This window comes from Garra rufa, chromosome 11, assembly GCF_049309525.1.
Source record: "Garra rufa chromosome 11, GarRuf1.0, whole genome shotgun sequence".
Classification (NCBI taxonomy): domain Eukaryota; kingdom Metazoa; phylum Chordata; class Actinopteri; order Cypriniformes; family Cyprinidae; genus Garra; species Garra rufa.
The window spans coordinates 39,480,667-39,494,511 of NC_133371.1; the positions used below are offsets into that span (position 1 = coordinate 39,480,667).

General features: G+C 34.8%; 2 protein-coding genes across 3 annotated transcripts; both read right to left on the minus strand.

Moving 5' to 3' along the window:
- Window positions 1-953: 953 nt before the first annotated feature.
- LOC141345138 (transmembrane protein 243-like) lies at window positions 954-2,631 on the minus strand. Its single transcript, XM_073850015.1, has 4 exons — window positions 2,566-2,631; window positions 2,355-2,405; window positions 1,713-1,817; window positions 954-1,076 (listed from the first exon to the last, which is right to left on the minus strand). The coding sequence occupies exons 1-4, from the start codon at window positions 2,629-2,631 to the stop codon at window positions 954-956; spliced, it is 345 nt and encodes a 114-aa protein (XP_073706116.1).
- Window positions 2,632-6,634: 4,003 nt separating this feature from the next.
- Window positions 6,635-11,685, minus strand: LOC141345948 (transmembrane protein 53-like). 2 transcript variants are annotated; one of them, XM_073850867.1, is made up of 3 exons: window positions 10,885-11,685; window positions 10,321-10,787; window positions 6,635-7,257 (listed from the first exon to the last, which is right to left on the minus strand). In XM_073850867.1, the coding sequence occupies exons 1-3, from the start codon at window positions 10,980-10,982 to the stop codon at window positions 6,896-6,898; spliced, it is 927 nt and encodes a 308-aa protein (XP_073706968.1). In that variant the 5' UTR covers window positions 10,983-11,685; the 3' UTR covers window positions 6,635-6,895. The 2 variants fall into 2 exon arrangements, with proteins under 2 accessions (XP_073706968.1, XP_073706969.1); XM_073850868.1 differs by lacking the exon at window positions 10,885-11,685 and having other exon boundaries at window positions 10,321-10,832.
- Window positions 11,686-13,845: the final 2,160 nt, after the last annotated feature.

The window sequence follows — 13,845 nt, forward strand, 5'->3', positions numbered from 1 at the left end:
TTTGTATTTAGCAAGGATGCTTTAAATTGACCAAAAGTGATGATAAAGGCATTTATATTGTTACAAAAGACTTCTATTTCAGATAAATGCTGTTCTTCTGAACTTTCTATTCATCAAAACAACCTGAAACAAATCTGCTCAGCTGTTTTCAACATTACAATAATAATACGTTTTTTTTAGCTTTGAAATCACAGGAATAAATTACATTTTAAAATGTATTCAAATAGAAAAGTTATTTTAAATAATACAAATATTTTACTAAAATAGTAAGAATTTAAAAGTTTTTGCTGTATTTTGGATCAAATAAACGCAGATTTAGTGAGCAAAAAAGACTTCTTTAAAAAAATTAAAAATCCTACCGTTCAAATACTTTGACAGGTAGCGTAAATTTGTCTGCATGCTGTTTCCACAAGCTTATATTAATTGAGACGACAGTAATTTCATATTCACATCACATGATTTGATGTGAACTAAAAGGTGAATAAAGTGAATAAGACTTCAAATCAATTGCTATAATAATAATAATAATAATTAATTCATAGTGTGTTTTGATATTGGTCTTAAAAAAGGATTTCCATATAAAAAAAATTCAGACTCACTACAATAGTCACCATGGTCTCCGACTCATAAAACATTTTATTTCCATAGTATATGCATAATATTTTATTTATTGTCATTGTTTAGACCTTTGCCACCAGTATTGTTCACAGAACAAAAATCAAAATCTTTCAACTAACTGAAATACTGCTGTTGACAGCAACAGAAAATAATGTGCAAATATATTTAGCGTATTAATGTTGAGCTTTGGCATCCTCAAAAAACTGTCCAAATATATAAATAAAAACTGGTAGATTTTCACCTGTGCACACATAATCAAATATTGTCAAATCACATCCCACTTCTGACAAAAAAATTATGAAGGAGAACAATTCAAGTCTTATGTCTGAATCGTGTCATCTTCCGACATCATGGAAGTACAGATTAGCACAAAGACAGAGGAGGAAAATAAGACCTATGGAATAATAAATCAGACCACGAAACTTTGGGTCCAGATCACCTTGACGATACCAGACTATCTGCAAAAGAACAGAGAAACTTGTTTTTAATTAATTTTATGCATATTACTTGTTACTGTAAATATACAGTCAAGCCCGACATTATTCATACTGTACCCCTGGAAAATTCTGATTTAAAGTTTTTTTCTTTGATTAGAAATGACACAGATTATTTGGAATGGTATAGAACTTTGGATTTTCCCATAGACTGTGAGAGTTTGCAAAGGGTATGAATCATTTTGGACATGCCACTTTTTGTTCAAATGTAAATAAAAGCTGAGAATTTTTTATTTTTATTTTTATTTTTTTCGCAAAATGCCTCTTGTACACCGTCTTATTTTCTTTTGGGAGAAGCCTGTGTCATTTCCGGTCAAAAAAAAAAAAAAAAAAAAACTCGCTGGTTAAATAAAAGTAACTTTAAGTCAGAATTTGCCAGGGGTATGAATAATTTCAGGCTTGACTGTAAACACTACAAGAAACACTACCCAAAGAAACAAATATCGTGCTAGAGTTACTAAAAAACTAAATTGTAAAACTCCGATGATATGACAAAAACGATCAACAAATAAAGATTTTGATTCAGGTTAATGATTATTAAAAAGAAATAAAAAACAGAACTTACAGATAATAGATAGAAATTGTATATACAGAACTAACCAGCACCAATGCAGAAGAACAAATCATGATGATGCAGACCACAAAGAAGATATTTAATGCTGTCGGAGGAGGTGTGGGGAGCACAAACGAACTGATGACAGTTACCTGAAAATGAGAAAGCAATTAAAACTACTAAAAAGTACAGAGAGGGGGTAAAAAAAAAAATAGTGTCATCAGTTGGCAAAATTGGTAACACTAACAAATCAAGGAACTGAACCAGGATTTCCAGTGCAAGAATCTTGACAACATTTGTGTTTGTTTTAACCATTTCCGGTCAGGTAGGTGAAATAGTAGGCTAATATTTTAATAAATACTGCTTGTATGTAACTTTACCACCTATTAATTTTAGTTTGTCAAAATAATGCACCCTTTCCTGCTTACTAAGTCCTTCTCTATATGATTTAGCAACTTCCACACATTGTTTTCTGTGGATTAGACTGCATAAATTAGCAGAACAATGTATTCAAAACAGTGCAACCAATGCTGTTGTTTACATCCGAGTATCCCATGGCCGCACATCCAGGTAACTGACAAAACCCTATGTTTAGACAGCTAACTAAATGTACGTGTGTGTGTGTGTGTGTGTGTGTGTGTGTGTGTGTGTGTGTGTGTGTGTGTGTGTGTGTGGTCACTAATACTCACTAGGACAAACAGAGATGTGAGTCCACCAATAGCCAGATTAACAACTGTGTGCTGAAAGAAAACAATGTTGACATTTGCAAATCAGTAAGTATTAAACAATCTTAAAATTCGTGTTTCTGCCCCAATACACACTTAAAACTAAAAAGTTACCGTTTTTTATTGAATATAAAAATGCTGAATTAAATGTTAAAATATTAAAGCTTTCCCTCACCCGCGTTAAAGTCTCTCCAAACAGCGTGTTGCCTGCGCCACTGGTGCTCGTCCTGAAATCATCCATGTTGCTGGTGGGACTGAGAGGGTTTGTGGTCATGAGGAGCGGATCATCTCTGAGCCCTGCCTCAGCCTCCTGCACTCATGATCAGGCCTGAATGCACTTTCTCATTCCTGCAGATGCGTAACATTCACTCATGCCTATGGCCAAAGCAGCACTCACAGGCACAAAGAGAACTCAACACAGAGAAACATTGTTACAAGAAATGGTCATGAGGTTATTATGTTTGTTAGATATGGAGAATTACAGAGATACGAGGGGTTAACGCTTGGTTTGGTTATAGAGAGGAGTTTGATCATTTGCTAATCTTAAAAGAAGTGGGCGTGGCCCAGACGATGGTCCAGGTAAAATGGATCAAAATGATATTTTTTATATTTTAACTATTCACTGATTTTCTTCTTCTTCTTCTTCTTCTTCTTCAGTTAAATGGTTATTAAATCATCAGTGTTATTATTCAGGTCAAAATTAGTATTAAGACTAATTTATGAAAACGAGGTTGCCATGTGGTACCTTTTACTTTTCTCACCGCTGGCAGAGAAAGCACAATCACAATCGTTTCTAAATAATGGATGACAGCATTCAAAATGATTTCTTTCAAACTATATATATATATTTTTTTTATTTGTACATATTTCACTACTGCATTTACACTTTCTGTGCAAACGTCTCTCGGACGATTGAGGTTTTGAGTCGACAAGCGCCCTCTAGAGGAAAACAACTCAATCTTTAATTTTTAAAGGATTAGGATTCACTTCCAGAATGGAAATTTACTGATAATTCACTCACCAAATGTCATCCAAGATGTTCATGTCATTCTTTCTTCAGTCGAAAGGAAATTAAAGGGGGTCTAATGCTGTTTCATGCATGTTAAAAGAGTAGTTGACTTTCAGAAGATTTTTTTTTTACAAATAACGTACTCACCTCCTTGTCATCCAAGATGTTAATGTCTTTCTTTCTTTAGTGGTAAGGAAATTATGTTTTTTGAGTAAACATTTTAGGATTCTCATTATGGTGCCTCCCAGTGGTACTTCCGAAATGCAGCTTCAAAGGGTTCTAAACGATCACAGACAAGGAAAGAAGGGTCTTATCTAGCAAAACAATGGGTTTATTTCTAAAAAAAAAAAAAAAAAAAAATATTACAATTTATATACTTTTTATCCTCAAATGCTCGTCTTGTCTAGCTCGGCAAGAGGAGCGTTTGAGATTAAAAGGTATATAAATTGTAAATGCTTTTAGAAAATAACTGATCGTTTCGCTAGATAAGACTCTTCTTCCTCAGCTGTGATCATTTTGAGGCCTTTGAAGCTCATTTAAACTGCATTTTGGAAGTTCAAACTCGGGGGCACCATAGAAGTTATATGGAGTGAAATCCTGAAATGTTTCCCTCAAAAAACACCATTTCCTTATGACTGAAGAAAGAAAGACATGAACATTTTGGGGGGTGAGTACATTATTGTTCTGAAAGTGAACTAAAGGTATTTACACTATTAAAAAGTTGGATTCCCATGTTAAACATGGCCAAAGTTTAAAACATAAACGATTTGGAAGTATAACAGTATTTTTGTGCCAAATGGAGAAATGGAGTTTTGCAAGTGTTTGTTGATGAACTGAAGGCCCAGTTCGACGCTGGATTTCCACACCGTTTGATACTAAAAAAAGATGGAGCGGTCCCAGCTATAAGAATCCCATTCATGATTCAGAACTGCAGCTGGTAAGTGAAACGTTTCAAATGTATGTGTTTTGTTAGCAATCGGCAAGCACTGGCTTTTCAATCTTTAGCTCTGCATGTAAATATAAAACTAAAGACTTTTTGGAGAGATGAAGGATGCAGTTCTACTTTATGGTACTCAGTGTGTGTGTGTGTGTGTGTGTGTGTGTGTGTGTGTGTGTGTGTGTGTGTGTGTGTGTGTAATGCCCCCTTTAAGGTTTTTGAGAAAAACATTTCAGGATTTTCTCCATAATGGACCTAAATGAGAAGTTCACTTTCAGCACAAAATTGTACTCATTTCCAAAATGCAGCTTCAAATGGCTCCAAACAATCACAGCTGAGGAAAGAAGGGTCTTATCTAGCAAAACGATGTTATTTTCTAAAAAAAAATTACAATTTTTTACAACACTATACATTCTTTATTCTTTATTCATTTTTCCGTTATTTATTTAAAGCACATACTTACTTCCATTCAAATGTCTTTGCTATTTTTGCACATTGTCTGTCTTGTATACTTGTATATTGTTCTTTTTATAATATGTATCGTCTTGTCGCTGTCATTCTGTAGCACTGTGGAGCTCTGTCACAAAAACAAATTCCTAGTATGTGCAAACATACCTGGCAATAAAGCTCATTCTGATTCTGATTCTGATTCTGACAATTTACATACTTTGTAACCTCAAATGCTGGTCTCATCTTGTCTAGTGTGTCCTCTGTGTAGAGATTAAAAAGTATATAAATTGTAAAGGTTTAAACTAGATAAGACCCTTATTCCTCAGCTGGGATCGTGTAGAACCCTTTAAAGCTGCATTGAAACTGCAATTTGAACCTTCAACCCGTTGGCCACCATTTAAGGTCATTATATAGTGAAAATTCCTGCCATGAACATCTTGGATGACATGGGGTTGGGTAAATTATTAGGAAATTTTAATTCTGGAAGTGAACTTAACTTTTAATGAAATTCTGCCAAATTATGTCCTAAGTTTCATTTTACACAACCCTTTTGCTAGACATCTAATCCAAACAGACAAAACAAACCATTAATCAGAATGATTTATTTCACTCTCGCAAGATGAAGCAACAAAAAAAAAGTAAAAACCCTTCATTGTTGCATTGATGCATTGTAAAGCAGGACACTTTGACAGTGTTTTAAAATAAGCCAGTTGGAAAAAGATAAAATATCTCCATTAGAGCTGGGCGATTAATCGAAAAGTAATCGAAATCGACATTCAGAACCTATAATCGATCAATTTTTTCCAGGTCAATTATTTCAGTTACTTTCCCTACTGCGTGTGGAGTTGCGTAAACCAGCTCCATTAGGCTACGTTATTCCGCCGACGTGTCGATGGAGAGCTTAAGCAGTATTTATACAGTAAAAAGAATTTACAGGATATACAAGAGTAATTTTATTTAGAAAAGATACTGCTCACTTATACTTATTTTCTACTTTTAATATTTATTATTATTTTTTAAATAATTTATTTTGTTTCCAAAAGTGCAAGTTATTTATTTTCACTAATTTAAGAAAAATGTGACTTTTCGTTTTAAGCAATGTGTGCTTTAATTTCAGTTGTTCAACACTGATGTTCAATAAAGAATCATAGATAGTAGATAGTGTGTGTGCACCCTTCATTCAAAAATCTCTCACTTGTAATATGTGAGCATATTTACTGTACAAAACTTGTCAGTGAACTATGTGGGCAAAAAAAAAAAATATTATTTAAATATAATTAAATATAATTTTATTAATGAATAAAATAATCGTTCATTAATCGTAATCGGGTTAAAATGTTCAATTAATCGAGATTTTGATTTTAGGCCAAATCGTCCAGCCCTAATCTCCATTATACTATACAGAATAGAAATATGCAATAGAAAAGCCTAAGTGGCCCACTTCACTCGTATGTGCCATATTGTTTGCATACCTGAACATACACTTTTATTTTTACCATGTGTCATTGCTAAAAAAAAAAACATTGCATAGGTTTACCAAGATTCTGTCAAACAGTGCATTATGAATTTTATTCAGATTTTGTCTGATATATAATTAAAATTACAAATAATTAGTCAGGGTTATTCTTTTGAGGTAAACAGATAAAGGACAGTGTATTCAAATGACCTTACTATAAATGTTAAATATTTATTAAAATTGTCATATAAATGATGACTAACTATTAAAAAAGGTCTAATAAACCTTTTTAAGTGTTATTCAAGTACTTACAGTTTAGCAAAAAATATCTACAACAAAATAATTCACAGGTGTGTATTTCAAGAAAAACAAATATACATAAACAGTCATTTTGAATGGATGTTGGACAAAGTACAGGAGCATTTACATTGTAGAGAGCTCAAATTCTTCTTGACCAGATATGATTTTTTTGGCTAAAATAGGTTTCATGTACTCACATAAATATTTAAACAGACTGAAGACTTTTGAGAAACATTCAGATTTTGCAAGACTGCTATTTGACAATGCACCGCTTGAACAAGGAGTATAGAATGTCTATGTAACAATTAAACCAGGCACTTCAGTAAAACGTGGACGTTAAATGAGGTGGGTGGTTACATTTTGGCCTTCAAAGGCACAATGTTGAGAGACTGCACAAAGTTCTCCAGCGCAGACAGATACTCCTGAGGGTGTGTGCGTAGGTGACCTGCATGAACAGACTCCTTCCACTTCTTGCTCTCGACAGGTAGGCCACGGCTCTTCCAGAAGTCCGCCATCTTCTCCAAGCTCTTGTAATCGCACATTACGTCGTTCTCAGAGTAGAAGAAAAGAGCAGGCGCCGTCAAAGGAGTGTTCCAGAAAACGCTGATCGTGGTGTCGAAGTAGTCAACCGTCTGGTATTTGAAGACACGGAAGTACAGAAGGCTAGCCGACTTCACGAGACCTTCCATCCGGGGCATTATGGTTTTACCCAGGCCTGGACAACAAACAACAAACCCAAAATAATTAAGCAAAAGAAATTCATTAGGATAAATTTCTCTCAGAACATTTTTAGGCCCATTTATATAGTTTGAATACACAGTTGTATGGCTTAATATAACATAAATTGTTTCTTATTGAAATGTGTAGTAGAAAACCCAAGAAAGATTTAAGTTATTTAAAAAATCCATGTTGTTTTATACAAATTTTGGACTATAGAAGGCGCCATTATTTCGATGGTGTAAAATGGTTGCACTTATGAGCTACTTTAGCTACCTGCTGCTATTTTTACCGCAACACAACTCGGAAATAGGGTTGCCATCCGTCCCTTAAAATACGGAATCGTCCCGTATTTGAGAATGAAATTGCGCGTCCCGTTTTGAATCAATACGGGACGGGTTTTGTCCCGTATTTTTTATATATTTTTTTTAAAGCAGAGTCTCATGCAAATAATCACTGCGGTAAAGCCAGCTGCGGTTCAGAAAAACACGGTCAAGCCAGCCGCGATTGATTTTAAGAGTGCGCGCATATTACAGTGATTACGGTAGTTTCAGAAACAACACAGAGAGAACGCGCTTGCAGAGCGCTTTTCATTTAGACGCCCAGGACTGAGAGATAATACTACAAAATGCTCGTGAATTTTTATTTACTTATTTATTTGCATTTCTGCTTTAATATCCGTTTTATTTATTGGTGTACTTGACGGTTCTTTTCTGAGAAATGGGACATTATTAGACTTCAGAGTCTAATAAGTAGAAAAAAAAACAATGATCAGTTCTTATTCAGGACGTCCCATATTATATGCAAAACTAATATGAAACCTTTTTACTGCAGCATTTTTGAGATATGGGACATGATTACATTTTAATGGGGTATATAGACCCCATTTCTAAAAAGTAGAAAAAAACAATGATCAGTTCTTATTCAGGACGTCCCATATTATATGCAAAACTCATATGAAGCCTTTTTACTGCAGCATTTTTGAGATATGAGACATGATTACATTGATTACATGATTACATGATCACCCCCCCCCCCCCCAATGCGTCCCTTATTCTTGGGTATTAAAAGTGGTAACCCTACTCGGAAAATGTGCCAAACCGATGACCACAGATACTGAAAGAGCTTACAGGTGGTGATGGATATAAGCATAGGCTTAAACCAAATGTCATACCATCAATTTTCCCACAATGAGTCTAAAAAAAACTCTAAAAGAAACTACTTTAGTAACTGCGGTATCATGACAAGCCTCAGCATGTACACATCCTGCCAGGATGGCATCTAGCGTTTCTTGTCTCTGCCGTTTGTAAGCTTTTTCAATTGATGTGGTCTACTAAAAGCCTCAAAAGCATCAGGGCTGAAGTGGAGAGAACAAAGACGTGGGTCTTTAGAAAGTTTTATTCATCCACAGGCTTCTTCCCATACTTTTTTTCTTGTCTTAAAGCAGTGAAGACTTGATTTGCTTCTTTTGTTGCCCTTCTACTAAAAAAAATTACAACGAAAAGCTGCACAATTTGGCATTTTATCGATATTTTATTTCTCGAGTTGTGTATTCTCAGTTGTGTTGCGGTAAAAATAGCAACATGTAGCGCTAAGTAGCTCACCATTTGAGGTCATCGAAAAAATGGCGCCCCCCAAAGACCGAAATATGTTTAAAACATGTTTTTTTTACTACATATTTCAGTAAGAGACATAATTTACGCTATATTAAGCCATACAAGTTCCTTCCTTTAAAAATTTTTTTACAATATGACATGTTTCTTGAGCACCAGATCAGCATATTAGAATGATTTCTGGAGGATCTTGTAATACTGAAGACTGGAGTAATGATGCTGAAAATGAAAATTTTTGATTCAATGAATGAAGCCTTGGTGAGTGTAAGAGATTTAAATGAATAAAAAGAGATAAAAAGAATTTTTTTCATGTAGTAGTGCTATGCACTGCAAATCATATAAAAGAATTAAATGTACTATATTTATTTTATTTATTTTCAGTAATTAAATAAGCTTACAGGTTTATTATGGTCTATGACTCAATGTTTGGTTGTAATGCCAACTTTAATTTTCCAGTATGTATCAAGCATCTGTTATGGCAGTGATTCTCAACTCCAGTCCTCGGGGCCCACTTCTCTGCACATTTTGTATGTTTCTGAATCTGACACACTCAGTTCAGTTCATGGATCTTTCTCCTAACGAGCTGATTATCTCAATCAGGTGTGCTTAATGAAGGAGACATACAAAATGTTCAGAGCAGTGGGCCTCGAGGACTGGAGTTGAGAATCACTGTGTTATGGCATAAGTTCAACCAGAACCACACGGGCATATTAAATTACAAAAAAGGGAGAGGTAGTTAATAGTACACTCACAGTGTACTATTAAAACTGGAACAACCAGTGCAAACAGGAAGGTATATATATATATATATATATATATATATATATATATATATATATACACACTACCAGTCAAACATTTTTAAACAGTACGATTTTTAATGTTTTTTAAGAAGTCTCTTTTGCTCACCAAGCTTGCATTTATTTGATCCTAAGTACAGCAAAAGCTGTAAAAATGTGAAATATTTTTACTATTTCAAATAACTGTTTTCTATTTGAATACATTTTAAAATGTAATTTTTTCCTGTGATTTCAAAGCTGAATTTTTAGCATCATTGCTCCAGTCATCTGATCCTTTAGAAATCACTGTAATATTCTGATTTGCTGCTCAAAAACAATGATTATTATTATTATTATGTTGAAAACAGCTGCGCATAAATGTTTTCTTGTTTCTTTGAAAAATTACAAATGTCTTTTTCATCACTTTTGATCAATTTCAAGCATCCTTGCTAAATAAAAGTTTCTACAGTAATGATGCTGAAAATTTAGCTCTGATCAAAGGAATAAATTATATTTTAAAATATATTCTATTAGAAAACAGTTATTTTAAATAGTAAAAAATATCTCAAGATTGTACTGTATTCCTGTACTTTGGATCAAATAAATGCAGGTTAAAAAACATTAAAAATCAAAAAATGCCAGTGTTCACATTGCTATTTGTGTACATACCGTTGGCCATATGGTCCAGCGATCCCATGACAAGGCTGTCGTAGATGTGACCCCTGATCCTATTTGTCAGCCCTTGGTAACGCTGAGTGTCTTTGGCCACATGAACAAGCACCTGAGCAAACGTGTATCCACCTATGGAGAAAGCATGGACCAGTAGGGGGCGCTGTGAGAAGCGCTCGCTCTCCAATAACTCCAGCACATGGCCACCATATTCCAACCCCCAGCGAGGCCACAGGAACTGGCTCAACTCACTTTCCACTACGAGCACATCAAAGCCAGTGCGGAAGTAAATCTCACAGTATTTGGCAATGGCCTGCGGTCTGGAACCCAGCCATGGCAGCAGCAGCAATATTGGTTTAGGGGGAACAGGTGAAACGCTAGCAGTGAGAGTCCCATTAAGGTCATTGGCAAGGAACGTGATGTGTTTGCTGATCTTTTGAGAAGTGACCCCAGCCATGGTGACTGCTCTGGAAAGCATGATAGCAGGTGAGCTATAAAAAAAAAAGGACACAGTGGAAAGAACAACAGTTCATTTCATAAAATGCACAGCTGATTCCAACTTACTCACGTGTCCGCCGGGGCCAAAAAAATCTGCTTAACACCGTCTGAACTCTAGAAATCTGCCTTTTAAAGAAATATCTAATCTTCTGGATGAACGACATGCTGTACTGCCTTGAAAGATTTTTAAGATCTGAATCAACTAAAACACTGTGGTTCTCAGCCCTGCTTCTCAGGCACTGCCCTTTTTAAATGTGTTCATACTGTTTCTAACAGACCATGGTGAGGAAACCTACCCCCTGGGAGAGAACAATCTAATATTCATGAAATGCTAAATATTTAATAGTTGCACCAACTTGGTCAAGTTGAAATGTAACACTGCATGTAAAATAAAGATTAACCAAAGCCTCTGACCAGGAGCAACAGCAGTCTGACTGAATTAAATCAGTGTTTCAGTTTTGATGACTAAAAACCTTTAGACATACAGTAAACAAAACTGATCTGAACGATGCATTTAGATTTATTTATTGCCCCTAATTAAAGGTTGTATCAGCGATTTCTAGCCTGAAACATAAAGTGTCAATTTCAGCTGACCTTTCTTCACGATCTGCTCGCTGCCTGCCCCATAAATTGTCTGTGAAAAAAAAACGCGTCTCTCTGGTCAGCCTAGGGTCCGAGATATGCCAAAAAAACAATCGGCGCTATCAACTATTCCACAGATAAACAAATCAGCGTCAGTGGTTTGGTGTTGTGGACTTTCCTACTGGTGCAGGGATGTGAGGGAGGCGGAGCGAAAGTCCACAACACCAAACCCCTGACGCTGATTGGTTGGAACACTGTTTGTTTATCTGTGGAAAGGTCGGTAGTGCCGATTGTTTTTTAGGCATATCTCGGACCCTAGGCTGACCAGAGAGATGCGTTTTTTTTCACAGACAATTTATGGGGCAGGCAGCGAGCGGATCATGATGAAAGGTCAGCTGAATTTGACACTTTATGTTTCAGGCTAGAAATCGCTGATACAACCTTTAATCTTAAGTACTGTTCCTGCACACTATCAGTCAAATGTTTTTGAACAGTAATAATTAGTTTTTTAAAGAAGTCTCTTCTGCTCGCCAAGCCTACATTTATTTTATCTATAATACAGCAAAAGCAGTAATATTGTGAAATATTTTTACTATTTAAAATAACTGCTTTCTATTTGAATATTTTTTCAAATGTAATTTATTCCTGTGATCAAAGCTAAATTTTCAGCATCATTACTCCATTTTTTAGTGTCACATGATCCTTAAATTATTCCAATATGCTGATTTGCTGTTCAAGAAACATTTTTTGTTATTATTATTATTATTATCAAGATTTAAAACAGTTGAGTACATTTTTTTTCCAGGATTCTTTGATGAATAGAACTTTCTTTTCATCAAAGAAACCTGAACAAAATTCTACTCAGCTGTTTAACATAATATTATGATGATTTTTGAGCAGCAAATCAGAATATTAGAATGATTTCTGAAGGACCATGTGACTGAAGTAATGATGCTAAAAATTCAGCTTGGAAATGGGAATAATCACATTTTAAAATATATTTAAAATGGACAACAGTTATTTGAAATAGTAAAAAATATTTCAAAGTTTTACTGTTTTTGCTGTACTTTGGAACAAATAAATGCAGGCTTGGTGAGCAATAGAGACTTCTTTAAAAACATTAAAAATCTTACTGTTCAAAAGTTTTTGACTGACTGATATTATGTATATATTATTATTATTATTATTATTATTTATTTTATTTTTTTAGATTTTTAAAACCTGACTGCAACTGACTTGTCATAAAACTCTCAAAGTGGCCTAGCAGGGTGCACATGATCTAAGTTGATGTTATTTATCTAAACATTCTTATGTAATGTAGGACATCCAAGGTTAAAGCATTGGGGGGCCTCTAACAGCAGGATGGACAAATATGCATGCATGTGATCAAAGTACAAAGAACAAACACATGTGGACTCTGACGTGGGTCAAAACATTAGTGGCATGGTTCCCAAACCACGGTAAATCTGACTTTGACCTTTCGGCACGAGTGAGAGCACAACACATACTTGCACAATCTCACATGCGCTTACAAGGCTAAATCCACCTACTAACTGATACTTTGTATTCTGTGTACTTCCAAAACAAGCATTTACAGATAATTTACTCTCCCCCTTGTCATCCAAGATGTTCATGTCTTTATTTATTCAGTCAGATCAGACAAGACAAGCATTTGTGGTTTAAAAGTGTAAAAATGTAACTTTTTTTTTTATAAAATAACCAATCGTTTCACTATGTAAGACCCTTCTTTCCTCGGCTGGGATTGTTTAGAGCCTTTTGAAGTTGCTTTTAAACTGCATTTTGGAAGTTCAAACTCGTGTGCCCCATATAGGTGCAATATATGGGGAAAATTCCCGAAATGTTGTTCTCATAAAACATAATTTCTTTACGACTGAAGAAAGAAAGACAAAGTTGGATGACATAAGGGTGAGTAAATTATCTGTACATTTTTGTTCTGTTAATATGTTAGTATCTATAGCACTGTATCTACACAATGCTGATTTTGTCATTTTCAGTATCATAAAATGTGACCTTGAAACTTGAACTTAACTTACAAACTGGGCTGACAGTTCACAGAGTAAGATTGCATGAAACCAAGAAGAGCTCACTAGAACTCACCTGAGAGTTCAATGGGTTCATTCATTTGTATTGTCCCATTATGTCAAGTTCATGGGTCTACTGAACAAAATTGGTTAAGTACAAAATGTTTAAAATAAGTATTTTCACAGTGCATTATATTATGCATCATATATGTGACCCTGGACCACAAATCCAGTCATAAGGGTCCATTTTTTTATAGTAGGATTTATACATCATCTGAAAGCTGAATAAATAAGCTTTCCATTGATGTATTGTAATTATTTTGGTCATTTGTAAGGATAGGACAAGATAGGCCGAGATACAACTATTTGAATATCTAATATTTCAGGGTGCAAAAAATCAAAA